Here is an 18,460-nt window from a genome sequence, read left to right on the forward strand (position 1 = left end):
AAGAGGAGGAAAAAGAAAAAGAGAAGCTAGAAGCACAGAGAAAAAACAAAGCAACCTAAAATGAAATGGGAGACTTGAGCCTTAACACATCAATAATTATATTTAATGTAAATAGACTGAAATGCAGCAATTAAAAGATAGATATTGGAGAGCAGATCTGAAAGAGACCCCAATATATGCTGTCTACAAGAATCTCATTTCAAATATAATGATCAAAGCAAGTTGAAAGTAAAAGGATGGAAGAGATATGCCATGCAAACATTAATCAAAAAATGCAGGAGTGACTATATTAATATCAGATAAATTATACTTCAGAGCTAAGAAAATTACCAGTGACAGGGAAGAACATCATAGTAATAAATTGCAGCAGTCCATGGAAAGACATAGCAACCCTAAATCTATATGCACCAAACAACAGAGATGCAAAATATATGAAGCAAAACTGATAGAGCTGCAAGGTGGAAAAGACAAGTCCACAAGTATAGTTGGGGATGTTAACAATTCATAGAACAACTATATAAAATCAGCAATATATAAAGGATATAGAAGAACTCAACAGCACCATCACCCGACAGAATCTCATCAACATTTATAGAGCCTTGCCCCAACAACAACAGAATACATATTCCTTTCAAGCACCCATGGAACATATACTAAGATAGACCAAATCCTGGCTCATAAGACAAACCTCAAAAAACTTACAAAAATTTATATACAGAGTGTGTTCTCTGACCACAGTGGAATCACGCCAGGAATGAGTAACAGAAATATAGCAGGAAAATCCCAAACATATGCAAACTAAAAAAAAATGCTTCTATATAGCTCATGGACCAAAGAGGAAGTCTCACAGGAAATTTTAAGAATACATTGAACTGAATGAAAATAAAAATACAACATATCAAAATTTGTGGGATACGGCTAAACCAATTGAAAGAGAAATTTATAACACCAAATGACCTCAAGGACTTAAAAAAAAGAAGAGCAAAATAATCAAAAGCAAGCAGAAGGAACAAAACAAGAAAGATAAGACCAGAAGTCAAAGGCATTGACAAAAAGGAAAACAAAATCAATAAAACAGTGAGCTGCTTCTCTGTTAAGATCAAAGAGAGAAGACACAAATTATCAACATCAGGAATAAAACAAGATGATATTATCAATGTTGCAGGTATCAAAAGAATAGGAAAGGAATACTGTGAACAACTCTATGCAATAAATGTGACAGCTTAGATTAGGTGAACCAATTCCTTGAAAAGCACAAGCTACCACAACTCATCAAATATGAAATAATTTGAATAGCCTTATAGCCATGAAGGAAATTGAATTTGTAATTTAAAAACCCCTGAAAAAGAGATCTCCAGGCCCAGATGGTTACATTGGAAAGTTCTACCAGACAATGAAAGAATTAACACATGCTACACTATCTCTTGCAGAAAACAGAATAGGAGGAAATACTTCCCAATTCATTTTGTGAAGGCACTATTAACATTGTACCAAACTAGACAAAAACAGTACAGAAAATGAAAGTTAACACATCCTCATGAATATAGATGCAAAAATCCTTAACAGAATATTAATGAAAATTCAACAGTGTTGTAACCCATGACCAAGTGTGGTTTTTTTTCCATGGATACAAAGCTGGTTCAATAGTTGGAAATCCATCAGTGTAATCACATATTAAGAGGCTAAAGAAGAAAAATCACACGATCATATCAGTTGATGCAGAAAAACTCTGGACAGCATTTAACACCCATTCAAGATAAAAGGCTTAGAAAAATGGAAATAGAAGGAAACTTCCTCAACTGAATAAATAGTCATCTACAAAAACCCAGCAGCAACCACTTTACTTAATGGTGAAAGACTGAGTGCTTTCCCCTTACATTTCAAATAAAGCAGGGATGTCCTCTCTCACCCCTGCTGTTCAACATAGTAGTAGGAGTGTTAGCACAATAAGGCAAGAAAAGGAAATAAAAGGCATAGGGATGGGAAATGAAGAGATAAAACTGTCCCTATTTGCAGATGACATGATGGTTTATGTAGAAATCCCAAAGAATCTACAAAAGCTCTCCTAAAGCTAAAAAGTGACTTAAGCAAAGTCACAGAATACAAAGATAAACATTCAAAATTCTATACTAGATGAGCACATGAAACCCCAAATTAAAAATACACTAGCATTTATAATTACTCAAAACCAAATTAATACTTAGGTGTATTAATATCCAACATATATAAACAGCTCATACAACTCAATGTAAAAAAAAACAACAACCTGATTAAAAAATGGGCAGAAGAACTGAATAGACAATTTTTCCAAAGAGGAAATGCAGTTGGCCAACAGGCACATGAAAAGATGCTTGACATTGCTAATCATCAGGGAAATGCAAATCAGAACCACAATGAGATACTACCTCACACCTGTCAGGATGGCTATCATCAAAAAGAACATAAATAACAAATGTTGGCAAGGATGTGGAGAAAAGGGAACACTTGCACACTGTCGGTGGGAATGTAAATTGGTGCAACTGCTGTGGAAAACAATATAGAGATTCATCAAAAACCTAAAAATAGAATTACCATATGATCCAGCAATTCCACTCCTGTGTGTTCATCTGAAGGAAACAAAAACACTAATTTGAAAAGATACATACACTCCACTGTTTGTAGCAGCATTATTTACAATAGCCAAGATATGGAAGCAACCTAAGTGTCCATCAACAGATGAGTGGATAAAGAAGATGTGGTACATCTATACAGTGGAATACTACTCAGCCATAAAAAAGAATGAAATGTTGCCATTGGCAGCAACATGGATGGACTTGGAGGGCATTATGCTTAGTAAAAGAAGTCAGACAGAGAAAGACAAATACTGTATAATATCACTTATATGTGGAATCTAAAAATACAACAAACTAGTGAATATAACAAAAATGAAGCAAACTCACAGACGTAGAGAACAAACTGGTGGTTACCAGGGAGGGGGGCAGTGGGGAGGGGCATTGTAGGGGAGGGGGAGTGGGAGGTACAAACTATTGGGGGTAAGACAGGCTACAAGGGTGTGTGTGCAACACAGGGAATAGAGCCAATACTTTGTAATAACTGTAAATGAAGTGTAACCTTTAAAATTGTATAAAAAAATGAGAATAATAAGAAATTTGAAAATCATAAAATAAAAATGGATCCGAAGGCAAAAAAAAAAAAAAGATACTTAGGTGTAAACCTAACAAAACATGTATAGGACCTGTATGCTGAAAACTATAAAATGCTGATGAAAGAATCCAAAGAACTAAATAAATGGAGAGAAATACCATGTTGTGGATTGGATGACTCAACATTTTAAAGTACCAGTTCTCCCCAAGTTGATAGGTTTAATACAATTTTTATCAGAATCCAAGCAATACTTTTGGCAGATATAGGCAAGATTATTCTTATATTTATATGGAGAGACAAAGGAGCTAAATAGCTAAAATAATTCTGAAAGAGAAGTGTGAACTGGATTAATGACTCTACCAGTTTCAAGAGATTCTAGTGGTTAGAAAAGTAGACACACAGATCAACTGAACAGAAAAGAGGAACCGGAAATAGACCCATACAAGTACAACCAACAGATTTTTGACAAAGGTGCAAAAGTAATTCAATGGAGGAAGATTAGTCTTTTCAACAAATGGTTGGATATCCATTAGCAAAAATTAAAAATTTGACCTGTCTCACACTTTATATAAAAAATATCTCAAAATGGATCATAGATTTAAGTGTAAAATGTAAAACTACAAAACTTTTAGGAAAAATACAGAAAATTTTCAGGGTGTAGAGCTTGGTGAAGTTTTCAGACATTATATCAAAATCATGGCCCATAAAATGTGAAAAATCAATAAAGTAGACGTCATCAAAATTGAAAACTTTTGCCCTGTGAAAGATACTTAAGAGAATGAAAAGACAAGCTATAGATTTGGAGAAAATATTTGCAAACCATGTATCTCACAAAGGATTCATCTAGAAAATATAAAGCATTCTCAAAACTTCACTTTTTTTTTTTTTTTTTTTTTTTACTGACAATCTGATTAGAAAATGGACAAAAGCCATGGAGAGATATTTCACGAAAAAAAAGGATGCACAGGTGGCAATCATGTAAAGAGATGTTCAATAGAAATTCAAATTAAAACAATTAGTGATACAATATCATTATCACTTACAAAGCAAGTAAATTTTAAAATGGTGACAATATCAAGTGTTAGTGAACCTGTGGGGAGCTGAATCACTCAGACGTTGCTCATGGTGTATAAAGTGGTGCCCTGGAATCGTTTGGCAGTTTCTTAAAAGAACTAAATAGATACCATATGACTCAACAATCACATTCCTGGCATTTATCCTAGAGAAATGAAATCTTACGTCCACACAGGAAGGTGTTCATTGCAGCTTTATTTTTAAGAGCCAAAAACTGGAAGCAACATTTCCCACAACAGGTGAATAGTTAAACAGACTGTGATACATCATAACGTGGAGTACTACTCAGTGATAAAAAGACACAAACTATTGACACATGCGACAATTTGGATAGACCTCAAGGACGTTACGCTGAGTGAAAAAAAAAAAACAGTCTCAAAGGGTCACATACTGTGTAGTTCCATTTATACAATGTTCTCAAAATGACTGTGTTATGAGATGGAGAATAAAGGGAAATTAGTGATTTCCTGGAATTAGTAACGTTGGAGGGGTGGAGGGGGGGTGTTTAAGGCATAACCCAAGGGAGGTGTTTCTGGTAATAGAATGGTTCTGTATCTTGATTCTGCCGGTGGTTGCACAAATCTGCACGTGATGATACAGAGCTATACGCACACATTGAATCAGTGTCAGTTACCTGGTTTTTGTAAGATGTGACCATTTAGAAAAACTAGGTGCAAGGTGTGTGGAACCTCTCTATAGAATATTTGCAACTTCTTGTAAATCTGTAATTGTTTGGAACTTCTTGTGAATCTATAGTTATTTTAAAATTAATAGTTTTTTAAAAAAAGAGCAAAAAATCCCTGGAGGTAGAAGCCCATTTTTGTGGATGGGTGTTGGGCTGGGGCTTGGGGAGAAGAGGAAGGTGTGGGCAGAGACGGTAATGGTAGAAATGGAAAGAATGGGAGTGACATGGACACTTAGTAATATATTCTGTGTATATAAGAAGTGTATGTCTATTGCAGCAACAGGGATGGACCGGGAGGGCATTATGCTTAGTAAAATAAGTCAGACAGAGAAAGACAAACACTCTGTGTTATCACTTATATGTGGACTCTAAAAACAAAACAAATGAAGGTACATAACAAAACAGAAACAGACTCACAGATATAGAGAACAACCCAATGGTTAGGGGGAGGGGGGAGGGGAGAGGGACGGGGGAGGGATGTGATGGGGGTAGGGGATTAAAAGGTACAAACTATTATGTATAAAATAAGCTACAAGGATCTATTGCACAGCACAGGAAAATATGGCTGTGATTTGTAATTACTTTAAATGGAGTTTAATCTTTAAAAATTGTGAATCACTATGTTGTACACTTGAAACTAATATAATATTGTAAGTCAACTATACTTCAAAAAAAAGAAGTGCTCGGTACAAATTGACAATCTGTTTTCTAGTTAGCGATGCTGGTTTTATCTTATCCTTTTCTTCTATACGCATTCTGATTAATAAATAATAGGTAGCATCCTCTTTACCCTCCTCACCCCGTGTCATCTTGACGCCAATCTCAGATTAAAAATTGTTAAAAACAAAGATATGCATTTTTGCCTATTCCAAGTTGCTGAAGATATTTTCATAATCTACATTTACTTTTAGAAGCTTTCTATGTTGAGTATTTAATTTAATATCTGCATATGTTATGAAGAATAAAGTTTCAATTTTATCCAAAAATATATACATATATGTCTTATTAATAGAAGTTTCGAGAAAAGTGCTCCTCAATAGAACTTCGTGTGGCAACAAGAGCCATCCAATCTGCACTGTCCAGTAAGGGGGCAGCTGAGACTTGAAATGTGGTGAGTGCAACTGAGGAACTAGATTTTTCATCTTACTTGTTATTTAATTGCATTTTCAATGTGAATAGCCATGTGTGGCAGGTGACTACTCTATTGGATAGTGCATTCTAGAAGGAAAACACTGTCTTTGAAAGATGTATCTGGAGCAGGACCAGCATGTGTAGATTGGTTGCAATGTGCCGGGCACTGGACTAACTTTACTTGAAATACATGTTTCATCAGCGATAAAAAGGGTGTAATTTTTTCAACGTGGGACATGTTTTTGAATCAATGTCATGTCACAGTTGTGGTTATTGACTTACAGTTGTCATTTGCGTATGTGAACTTGGTCATATCTGTCATTCAGTTGAGCCATGTACACTTGGTACTACCCACGTTGAATCTAATTGCCTTTAAAAATCTCTTCAGAAAGATTACCCTTTTTCTTTTTTTTTTTTTCCTTTGGCCTCGCCACATGACACGCAGGATCTTAGTTCCTCAACCGTGGATCGAACCCGTGCCCCCTGCAGTGGAAGCGCGGAGTCCTAACCACTGGACCGCCAGGAAGTCCCAGAAAGATTACCCTTTGATTCAACTTGACACAAATGTATTGTGTACGCAGAAACGCATAGAAACAGCAGTGAGCATAAATCTGATATTGGTCAAATAAATATTTCATGTGGAGATATGACCATAATTCTACCAAATTCTAATGGGTCATAAGAACAGAATATACCTACAAAAAGGCGAGCCTGTCTGTCACTGAAACACAAGCCAAAGGACAAAGGTCTATCTCGCATGCCAAGCAATGCAGTGGAAGGCAAGAGGAACTGCCAGGTCCCTCAGGGTGGCTGAAAACCTTAAAGCAACAAGAGGCTGGTGTGACTCGTTCCTTTGTCATGGCGATTACTGCTAAGACGTGGCGCCAAAGGGCAGTTGCGGGCATTTTTTTCTTACTGGTACATGAAATCATGGTGTTTCTTACAATTCAGTGGGTTTAGGTTGTTGAGATACAGCCTTTGGTAGCCCTCACAATTATCCACGAGGAAACTAGGGCTGTAATCAGCTTAAATTAAATGTGATCTTCTCATGGGGCCCAGGAGGTCTCTCAGAAGTGGCTCTCCCTCTCCAGGAAGAGCTGGCTGTGGGGTGAGGGCAGCAGTCAGATTTTTCCCATCACAAACTGTCTCCCAGTTTGTTGGGATGATGCTGGCTCTCACAGGATGTGGCATCCCTGCATGGGTCACTGCCCACAACTCACTGAGAAACTGCCTCCGGGCGTGGGCCCCCAATAGGAGCACATCCGAGCAGCAGGAAGAGCCCCTCCTCCTCTGTGTCCCTCCAGTGTTCCCAGTGACAAAGCTGATAACCGGGCCAGCCGGCAAGGCGGAGATGTTCCAGCATCAAAAACAGGACCATGAAGGGTGGATTTGGGATGAACAGGCAATAAGCCGGTGATGCGCAGAGCCCAGCCCTTTGACCGTCAGCTTCCGTATCCGTCCTCCCACATACACTTAGACTTCCTTCCAACAACAAAGCAACTCCGTTTCCACCTAACAAGATATGAGCATCCTGCACAGAAATGAAAATGTTCTCACCCTTCCCCCAAATCAAGAGATACAGTCACTGTATCCATCACCAGCTGTATGAATGACTCCCCAAATAAAGTCGCACTAAATTATAAAGTTTTATCTCCAACAACCTGTATATGAAATAATATTAGGAAGAAGGAGAGAGAAGGAAATGGATTGCATGTACAAGTAAGCACACACGTAACAAGCAAAGAGAAACTGCACACAGCCCCTGTGTCCTTGTTTCTGTACCTGACACCTTTGTCTTCCGTGAGGCTGGAATTGATCAGATGGCTTGCTTTCCCCACTACGCATTCCATGTTTCCCCTGCCCTCAGCCAGAGCCTCAGCTGGTCGGGATTCTTTGCCGGGTGCTGTGATCCAAATCTTCATTCCTAAAAAATCCAAATCCAAAATCATACAGCCTTTTTTTTTTTTGCTGTAATTTTACATTAATCTTAACTATTGCACATAAAAGTGCCAAGAGACGCTCCAGAGAATCCCCTGGGTTCCAGACACAGTTCTCACTGCCCCGATTGTACAGCAGCAACTCAATTTCTTCCTGGAAATCAGGATCAATCATTCTAATCAGTAGAGTAAACACTCTCCTGGCCTGTTGGCTCAGTGGCATCAGGAGCCCAGAATGGGCAGGTGGCAGTCTCATGCTCCAATTAAACGGAACGCTGCTGGTTGAAGTGTTCCCTCCTTGGGCACTAAGACCTCCAGACCAGCAGAGCTCAAGACTGTCAGTGTGGGAAGCAAAAATTCTGCAAGGCTTTTTTTTGTATATATAGTGAGCAAAGTCTCTCCTCTCACCCTTTCAATCCCAGACCCATGTGTTCTCACTGTGGCAGAGATAACATCATATAATGTCCTTTGATTCAATGCATAGACTGCATCATAGTAAGGCAGAATCCCGCCCTTTCAGGATGTTGTGTCCCAGCTGGTACTGTAACTGTGTCTTCATTAAGCCACTCCCATTTCTGTTTTCCCAGCCACTTCCGGAAGATAGAGTATGTGGCTGCACTTCCTTTGCTGTGAAATGAGCTCCTTCATCAGAAGCAGTGCTGGAGGGAGTGTGGTTCTATGGGTCTGCAGACGGTGGTGCTGACAGAGGCAGATGGGGAGAGCAAGTCCATATCCCGAATGCGGAGCTGTTCCAGTGGAATGATGCCCAGGACGAATCTCTGCCTCTTCCACTATAATCAAGCTGCCGTCATTTGGCTGGCTTGTCTCCCTGGGAACAGTGCCACGCTGGGGGCTCATGGGTGTCTCTGCTGACTGGTTAACAGCAGCATTATCCATCTCTGCCTTGGTCAGAGGAAGGTCATACTATTGAACAAGCAGTGTGGTGGCCGAGCAGAGAAACTGACCAGCATCCACTTACCGTGTAATTTTGCCCGCCTTGTTATTAACAGGCTCCCTGCAGTGGCTCTCCTCTGTGGGCATTGACAGGAGACACAAGTATCTTCAGTCTCTGCCCATCCTGGGATGTGCCTCTCCTCCAACCTCCCTTGCCCACTCCTTCCATGTCCCTTATCATCCAGCCACCCATGAGTGACAGCCCAGGAATCAGAGTAGATCCATACTTCTGGCCATTTCTTATTCCAGACAAAGTGGACAAGATTTGTAATGCTCACTGAGAGGCTTGGCCTTCACTTCTGTGCTTCCGAGCTACCCGAGTGGGGCTGTAGTGCTGCAGCTATTTACTTCCAAGTGGTTTCAGCATGTCATGCAGAGCCATCCACAAACCAGCCTTCAGTGTTTTCTTCTTTAGTCCACTGGCCATAAAGAGCACCCCCAAGAGGCCATAGGCATGGATTGAGAAAGAGGAAGAGGAAGCAGCATCAGTTAGTGTTGAAGGGGTCTGAGCCACCCACTCCTGCAACTTACACCCTCTGGACCTTCCCTCCCATGCAATTACCCCCCCCCCCCCCACCAAAAAGAACCAGCGTTCTGACCTCTCTCACTGTAGGTTAGTTTTGCCTATTTGCACTTCACATAAATGTGGTCACATAGTATATACTCTTTGGTGTCTGACTTCTTTCCCTGTGAGATTCATCCACGTATTGTATCTGTCCATTTATTCGTGTCTTCCATAAAGCTTTAAATAACTTAAATATTTTCCCCATGTAGATGTTGTGCATTAAAAAATTTTCTAGACACTTTGTTGTTTTGATCTATTGTAACTTAGGCCATTTTTTCCAATATATTTTATTTCTACAAATTTTTGAACACTAACCAATAATTTATTCATTTCTGTATCTACTTACATCTTTTAATTTTTAAGACATACATTTATGGTTCTTTCTCGATTATACTGACAAAATATTTTTCTTACTTTCAATCTGGTAGGTCCCTTTTGCTATATGTCTTGTTGTTGTACTTGGACTACAGTCAGTTTCTGGCTTTATCCAAACTCACTTTTCAGAGTGACTTTGCGTAGCAGGGTTTTGAAAGATTAAGAAGAGTTTGTATAAGGAATCTCATCTTTTCTAGGAATTACGAAAAGGGTATAACCCTCATTGGGCTTATTCTGTTGTGTTCTAATAAGGCTCTACTGTTGAGGCCATAGTGTAAGACCATCCTCGTAGAGGTAGACATGATTTTCTCTGGAGAAAGTGAGCATCCCTGCATCAATCATCTGGAAAGGGCATTTCCTCAGACAGATGTCAAGATCTTGGAAGGTGGGTCTTAGACTTGGGTGAGAACTCCTGACTTCCTGTGGGACCACACTCTTGCTGGGCTTTTAGGTGTACTGACTATTTGATGATGCTCCCTGGTGGTATGGAAAAATGGCTTCTCCCAAGGACTAGTCAGGAAGGCAGTACTGCCCTGCAGGGGGTCCTAAGATGAAGTGATACACTTTCAGATTTTCAAGCATTACGTTGCTCTCTGTGTTCATTCCCATCTAGCTATGCCTAAGTCTTTAGCAAAGCCTTATAATAGTTTCGCCCGGCTCAGCTCTCAGTTGTACACTAAGGACCTTAGGTGAGAATTTGAAGCTAAAGAAGAGACAGTAACTTGTTAACATAGTTATATGTGGTTATAGTTATTAATAAGGATAAAGCTATCAGGTATCGAGTACCCACTCAGTGCCAGGCAATTTACATATGCTATCTCATCTAATCCTCACAACAATCCCAGAGGTAGGTTCTATTTGTATCCCATGTGGACGAGGAAATCGAGACTCAGAGAGATTACAAATCTGCACACATCCCATAGCTACTGGGAGGTCGGTTTTCAATCTAGGTCTCATCTGACTCCAGAGGCCAAACATACACTTGTCAAATTACTTAACTTTTCAGAACTTAAGTTTTTCTGTTTGAAAACATGTACCTTCTAGGGTTGCCATAGAATTCAGTGAAATGATGTATATAAAGGTCCCAGCCCATTCACTAGAAGGCAATAGGTATCCCCCAAAATGGTGCTTATCATTATGTTTTCCTTCTGCCTTTCTGGACATTTCTTCTTAATATCTTTCAAGGCTTCCTCTTCTTCTGATGACCTGCTAAATCAGTGTTCCCTAATTTGTTTTTTAACTAAGCACTCTCCTTAACCCAGGGTTTCAGCCACCATTTTTATTCTGGTGACTTCTAAGTCTTTATCTTCAGCCCTGATCACTGCTGAACTCCAGACCCAGATATCCATTTATCTGACATCTCCACTTGGATGTCTCATAGACACACCAAATTAAATATGCCTCAAACCAAACACATCGTCTTTCTGTTCCAATTCTGGCTTCTGTCTCAGTAAGTGGCATCGTCAAATCGCCAGATACCTAACCTAGAAGCCTGGGAATCTTTCTCTATTCTCATTCTCACTCATCCCTCACACTCAGTTAGTCTTCAGGTTCTCCCAAGTCTCTTTTTATTACCTCTTGTGTCAATCCCTCCCTCTCTCCCTGTCCTCCCTCAATTTCATTTCTACAGCCACTCTCACTGCCTAAATTCAGACTCTCATCACCTCTATCAGGCACTACTGCAGTAGTCTTCTAACTGGTTTCCCTACAATCTACTCAACCCTCCTATGTGTCCTCAACATTACTGATAAAATGATCTTTCTGAAAAGCAAATTGTATCATCTATTTCCTACTTAAAATCTTTCAAGAGCTTCCCGTAGCTTTCAGGACAAAGTTCAAATTCAGCACACAAGGCCCTTCAAGATATAACTTCTTCTTGATTCTTAAGCTGTATTTCCCACTATTTATTTTTCAACTTTACCCTTTGTATCTGCTTTAAAGAATTACTTGGGACTTCCCTGGTGGTGCGGTGGTTAAGAATCTGCCTGCCAATGCAGGGACACGGGTTTGAGCCCTGGTCCAAGCAGATTCCACATGCCGCGGAGCAACTGAGCCCGTGCACCACAACTACTGAGCCTGCGCTCTAGAGCCCGTGCTCCGCAACAAGAGAAGCCACTGCAATGAGAAGCCCGCGCACCGCAATTAAGAGTAGCCCCCGCTCGCCGCACCTAGAGAAAGCCCACACGCAGCAACAAAGACCCAACACAGCCAAAAAACCAAAAATCAGTGCTTAAAATAATTGGCTATGAATTAAAAAAAAAAAATAGGAGTTACTTGAACTTCTCTAAAGGAAGCTATTTCTAGCCTTGGGCCTTCAGACATGTCCTTTGGAGGCCTATCCTTCCTTCCTCCTCCGTCCTCCTCCTCTACCGCCACCTTGCCCAACTGCCCCCCTTTCAACTCCTTCCTCAAAGCTCAGCTCAAGGGGCACTTCTCTGGAGAGCTTTTCCTTGAGCTTGACTCTGGTGCTTCTTCTTTTTTTCTTTTAATTATTATTATTATTTTGTTGTTGTTGTTGTTTTTGCGGTACGCGGGCCTCTCACCGCTGTGGCCTCTCCCGTTGCGGAGCACAGGCTTCGGACGCGCAGACTCAGCGGCCATGGCTCACGGGCCCAGCCGCTCCGCGGCCTGTGAGATCTTCCCGGACCGGGGCATGAACCCGCGTCCCCTGCATCGGCAGGCGGACTCTCAACCACTGCGCCACCAGGGAAGCCCTATTATTTTTTATTGGAGTATAATTGCTTTACCATGTTGTGTTAGTTTCTCCTGTACAATTAAGTGAATCAGCTATAAGTATACCTATATCCCCTCCTCTTGGACCTCCCTCCCACCCCCACCCCATCCCACCCCTCTAGGTCATCACAGAGCACTGAGCTGAGCTTCCTGTGCTTTATAGCAGGTTCCCACTAGCTATCTATTTTATGCATGGTAGTGCATATATGTCAATCCTAATCTCCCAATTCGTCCCACCCTCCCCTTCCCACCCTGTGTCCACATGTCCCTTCACTCTATCTACGTCTCTATTCCTGCCCTGCAAATAGGTTCATCTGTACCATTTTTCTAGATTCCATATATATGCCTTAATATACAATAACTGTTTTCCTCTTTATGACTTACTTCACTCTGTATGACAGACTCTAGATCCATCCACCTCACTACAAATGACCCAATTTCGTTCCTTTTTATGGCTGAGTAATATTCCATTGTATATATGTATCATCTTTATCCATTCATCTGTCATTGGGCATTTAGGTTGTTTTCATGTCCTGGCTATTGTAAATAGTGCTGCAATGAGCATTGAGGTACATGTGTCCTTTTAAATTATGGTTTTCTCAGGGTATATGCCCAGTAGTGGGATTGCTGTGTCATATGGTAGTTCTATTTAGTTTTATAAGGAACCTCCATACTGTTCTCCACAGTGGCTGTATCAATTTACATTCCCACCAACAATGCATGAGGGTTCCCTTTTCTCCACACCCTCTCCAGCGTTTATTGTTTGTAGATTTTTTGATGATGGCCATTCTGACTGGTGTGAGATGATAATGCATTGTACTTTTGATTCACATTTCTTTAATAATTAGTGATGTTGAGCAGCTTATTATGCGCCTCTTGGCCATCTGTATGTCTTCTTTGGTGAAGTGTCTACTTAGGTCTTCCGCCCATTTATTAATTGGGTTGTTTGGTTTTTTTTTGAAATTGAGCTACATGAGTTGTTTATATACTTTGGAGATTAATCCTTTGTCTGTTGCTTCGTTTGCAAATATTTTCTCCCATTCTGTGGGTTGTCTTTTCGTCTTGTTTATGGTTTCCTTTGCTGTGCAAAAGCTTTGAAGTTTAAGTAGGTTCCATTTGTTTATTTTTGTTTTTATTTTCATTACTCTAGGAGGTGGGTCAAAAAAGATCTTGCTGTGGTTTATGTCAAAGAGTGTTTTTCCTATGTTTTCCTCTAAGAGTTTTTTTTCTTTTCTTTTTTTTTTTTCAGTGCGCGGGCCTCTCACTGCTATGGCCTCTCACATTGCGGAGCACAGGCTCCGGACGTGCAGGCTCAGTGGCCATGGCTCACGGGCCCAGCCATTCTGTGGCATGTGGGATCTTCCTGGACAGGGGCACGAACCCATGTCCCCTGCATCAGCAGGTGGACTCTCAACCACTGCGCCACCAGGGAAGCCCTCCTCTAAGAGTTTTATAGTGTTTGGCCTTACATTTAGGTCTTTAATCCATTTTGAGTTTATTTTTGTGTGTGGTGTTAGGAAGTGTTCTAATTTCATTCTTTTACATGTAGCTGTCCAGTTTTCCCAGCACCACTTATTGAAGAGGCTGTCTTTTCTCCATTTTATGTTCTTGCCTCCTTTGTCATAAATTAGATGAACATAGGTGCGTGGGTTTATCTCTGGACTTTCTATCCTGTACCATTGATCTATATTTCTGGTTTTGTGCCAATACCATACTGTCTTGATTACTGTAGCTTTGTAGTATAGTTTGAAGTCAGGGATCCTTATTCCTCCAGCTCCGTTTTTCTTTCTCAAGATTGCTTTGGCTATTTGGGGTCTTTTCTGTTTCTATACAAATTGTAAAATTTTTTGTTCTAATTCTATGAAGAATGCCATTGGCTATTTGATAAGGATTGCATTGAATCTGTAGATTGCTTTGGGTAGTATAGTCATTTTCACAATATTGATTCTTCCTGTCCAAGAACATGGTGTATTTCTCCATCTGTTTATGTCATCTTTGATTTCTTTCATCAGTGTTTTATAGTTTTCTGAGTATAGGTCTTTTGCCTCCTTAGATAGGTTTATTCCTAGGTATTTTATTCTTTTTGTTACGATGGTAAATGAGATTGTTTCCTTAATTTCTCTTTCTGATTTTTCCTTGTTAATGTGTAGGAATGCAAGAGATTTCTGTGCATTAATTTTGTATCCTGCAACTTTACCAAATTCATTGATTAGTTCTAGTAGTTTTCTGGGGGCATCTTTAGGATTTTCTATGTATAGTATCATGTCATTGGCAAACAGTGACAGTTTTACTTCTTCTTTTCCAATTTGTATTCCTTTTATTTCTTTTTTTTCTCTGATTGCCATGGCTAGGACTTCCAAAACTATGTTGAGTAAGAGTGGCAAGAGTGGACCTCCTCGTCTTGTTCCTGATCTTAGTGGAAATGCTTTCAGTTTTTCATCATTGAGCATGATGTTTGCTGTGGATTTTGTCATATATGGCCTTTATTATGTTGAGGCAGTTTCCCTCTATGCCCATTTTCTGGAGAGGTTTTATCATAAATCAGTGTTGAATTTTGTCAAAAGCTTTTTCTGCCTCTATCAAGATGATCATATAGATTTTATTCCTTAATTTGTTAATATGGTGTATCACATTGATTGATTTGCATATATTGAAGAATCCTTGCATTCCTGGGATAAATCCCACTTGATCATGGTGCATGATCCTTTTAATGTGTTGTTGGATTCTGTTTGCTAGTATTTTGTTGAGGATTTTTGCCTGTATATTCATCAGTGATATTGGTCTGTAATTTTCTTTTTTTGTGATATCTTTGTCTAGTTTTGGTATCAGGGTGATGGTGGCCTTGTAGAACAAATTTGGGAGTGTTCCTCTCTCTGCAGTTTTTTGGAAGAGTTTGAGAAGGATGGGTGTTAGCCCTTCTGTAAATGTTTGATAGAATTCACCTGTGAAGCCATCTGGTCCTGGACTTTTGTTTGTTAGAAGATTTTTAATTACAGTTTCAATTTCATTACTTGTGATAGGTCTGTTTATATTTTCTAATTCTTCCTGGTTCACTGTTGGAAAATTGTACCTTTCCAATAATTTGTCCATTTCTGTGTGGTTGTCCATTTTATTGGCATATTTTTGTTTGTAGTAGTCTCTTATAATCTTTTGTATTTCTGTGGTGTCAGTTGTGATTTCTCCTTTTTCGTTTCTAATTTTATTGATTTGCGTCCTCTCCTTTTTTTTCTTGATGAGTCTGGCTAAAGGTTTATCAGTTTTGTTTATCTTCTCAAAAAACCAGCTTTTAGTTTTATTGATCTTTGCTATTGTTTTCTTCATTTCTATTTCATTTATTTCTGCTCTGATCCTTATGAGGGAACCAGTATTCTGACTTCTCTCACTGTAGATTAGTTTTGCCTATTTGCACTTCATATAAATGTAGTCACATAGTATATACTCTTTGGTGTCTGACTTCTTTCCCTCAACATATGGCTGTGAGATTCATCCCTGTATTGTATCTGTCCATTTATTCAGGTCTTCTGTAAAGCTTTTAAATAACTTAAATATTTTCCCCATGTAGATGTTGTGCATTAAAAAAATTTCTAGACAGTTTGTTGTTTTGTTCTATTGTAACTTAGGTCATTTTTTTAAAAATTATTTATTTAATTTTGGCTGTGTTGGGTCTTCATTTCTGTGTGTGGGCTTTCTCTAGTTGCAGTGAGCGGGGGCCACCCTTCATCACGGCGCACGGGCCTCTCACTGTCACGGCCTCTCTTGTTGCGGAGCACAAGCTCCAGATGCGCAGGCTCAGTAGTTGTGGCTCACAGGCCTAGTTGCTCTGCGGCATGTGGGATCTTCCCAGACCAGGGCTCGAACCCGTGTCCCCTGCGTTGGCAGACAGATTCTCAACCGCTGCACCACCAGGGAAGCCCCTAACTTATGTCATTTTTTCCAATATATTTTACTTCTACAATTTTTTTTTTTTTTTACTGGCTGTTACTCATGGGAAAGTATTAATTAATGTTTATAAGTCAATTGTGTATCTGAGAACCTTACTGGACTTTTATGAGTTATAATAGTTTATCTTGACTCTATTGTGTTATCTGTATAAAAGTTATTTTTAGTTGCAAATAATTATGGCTTTGTCTTTTCCCTTCTAATCCTGATGCCTTTTATTTCTTTCTCCTGTCTTACTGCATTGGCTAGGATCTCCAGTACTGTTTGTACAGTTGTGATGATAGTGGACATCTCTGCCCTCTTCTGAGACTAAAGTTTCCCTGTCAAAAAAAGCGTTTACCCTAGGCTTTTATCAGAGAGTCTTTGTCAAGTGAAGAATATTTTCTACTGTTCAGTTTTCTGAGTCCTTTTAAAACCATAAATTGGTTTGAACTTTATCAAATGCTTTTTATTTATATATTGAGATTATCATGTGATGTATTTTTTCCTTTATCCCATTATAGTGAGAAACTGCACTGTTAGATTTTTCCGGTGTTAAGCTGTTCTGGTATTGCTAGGATAAACTCTACTTGCTCAAGATTTTTAAAAATAGACTTTACTTTTTAAAGCAGTTTTGGGCTCACAGAAAAGTTGGGCAGAAGGTGCAGAGATGTCCCAGAGACCCCCTGCTCCCACACATGTGTCACCTCCCCCACCACCAACATCCCCACCAGACGGTACACTTGTTACAACTGATGATCCTACACTGCACATCATTATCATCCAGAGGCCATAGGTTACATCAGGCTTCCCCCTAGGTGTTGTACATTCTGTAAGTTTGGACAAATGTATAATAACGTGTATCCACCACTATAGTATTGTACAGAGTAGTTTCACTGCCATATAATTGTTTGTTCTGAAAATCAGCTAATATTTTATTTGATATTTTTATATTATTTTAATATCTGAAATGGGCCTATACTTTTTCCATGGGCACTCAAAGTAGAATGTATATTTTATGAAATTGAAGGGAAATTCTTTTTTTTTTCTCATGGTTGATGTACATGGACAGTCATCTTTATGTGGCTGGCTCATAAATCTACATTTTTATCCCTAAATTTCAAATTTGTATATCTACCTGTGGTAAACATATCCCATTACCTCAGAAACACTGACTTTATTATCTCCCCTCCCCCAAACCTGTTACTTGTATATTTTTGATTTCAAGTATTAGCATTGCCTTCCACTAAGTCCTATGAACTGGAGGTTAGTGATTGTGCTGGACCCCTGCATCTTCTTCACTCCCTCCCTATTTTCTACATTTTAATTTTTTTTTTTTTTTTTTTTGCGGTACGCGGGCCTCTCACTGCTGTGGTCTCTCCCGTTGCGGAGCACAGGCTCCGGACGCGCAGGCTCAGCGGCCATGGCTCACGGGCCCAGCCGCTCCGCGGCATGTGAGATCCTCCCGGACCGGGGCACGAACCCGTGTCCCCTGCATCGGCAGGCGGACTCTCAACCACTGCGCCACCAGGGAAGCCCGTCTTGCCTTAATTTTTAAAATAGTCTCCCTGCTTTCAGCCCACTTTCTAACACCTCCCACAAAACAAAAATTCATTCTTTGTAGTGCTGCTAGAGTGATTTTACTAAAGGAAAATTGAAAAATGTCACTTGGCTATGTGAAATCTTCCAGTGACCCTACAGCACCTAAAGATTAAAGTCTAGTCTCCACATTCTGGTATACATGATCCCATCTTGGTTTCTTTTTTTTTTCAATCTTATAATTAGAATTTTTTAATTGAAGTATAGTATTTCAGGTGTACAGCAAAGTGACTCAGTTATGTATATATTCTTTTTCAGATTCTTTTCCATTGTGGGTTATTACAAGATATTGAGTATAGTTCCCTGTGCTACACAGTAGGTCCTTGTTTATCTATTTTATATATA

General features: G+C 39.6%; 1 protein-coding gene across 3 annotated transcripts in view; it reads left to right on the forward strand.

Moving 5' to 3' along the window:
- Positions 1-9,499, forward strand: part of IKBKB (inhibitor of nuclear factor kappa B kinase subunit beta) — a 61,900-nt gene extending 52,401 nt beyond the window's left edge. For all 3 annotated transcript variants that reach the window (XM_073798592.1, XM_073798593.1, XM_073798594.1), the window contains 2 exons: positions 5,916-6,014; positions 8,559-9,499. In XM_073798592.1, the coding sequence (XP_073654693.1) occupies positions 5,916-6,008 (93 nt within the window). In that variant the 3' untranslated portion in view covers positions 6,009-6,014; positions 8,559-9,499. The remainder of the gene's footprint in view (positions 1-5,915; positions 6,015-8,558) is intronic.
- Positions 9,500-18,460: the final 8,961 nt, after the last annotated feature.

Source organism: Tursiops truncatus, chromosome 21, assembly GCF_011762595.2.
Source record: "Tursiops truncatus isolate mTurTru1 chromosome 21, mTurTru1.mat.Y, whole genome shotgun sequence".
In the NCBI taxonomy this organism is placed as follows: Eukaryota; Metazoa; Chordata; class Mammalia; order Artiodactyla; family Delphinidae; genus Tursiops; species Tursiops truncatus.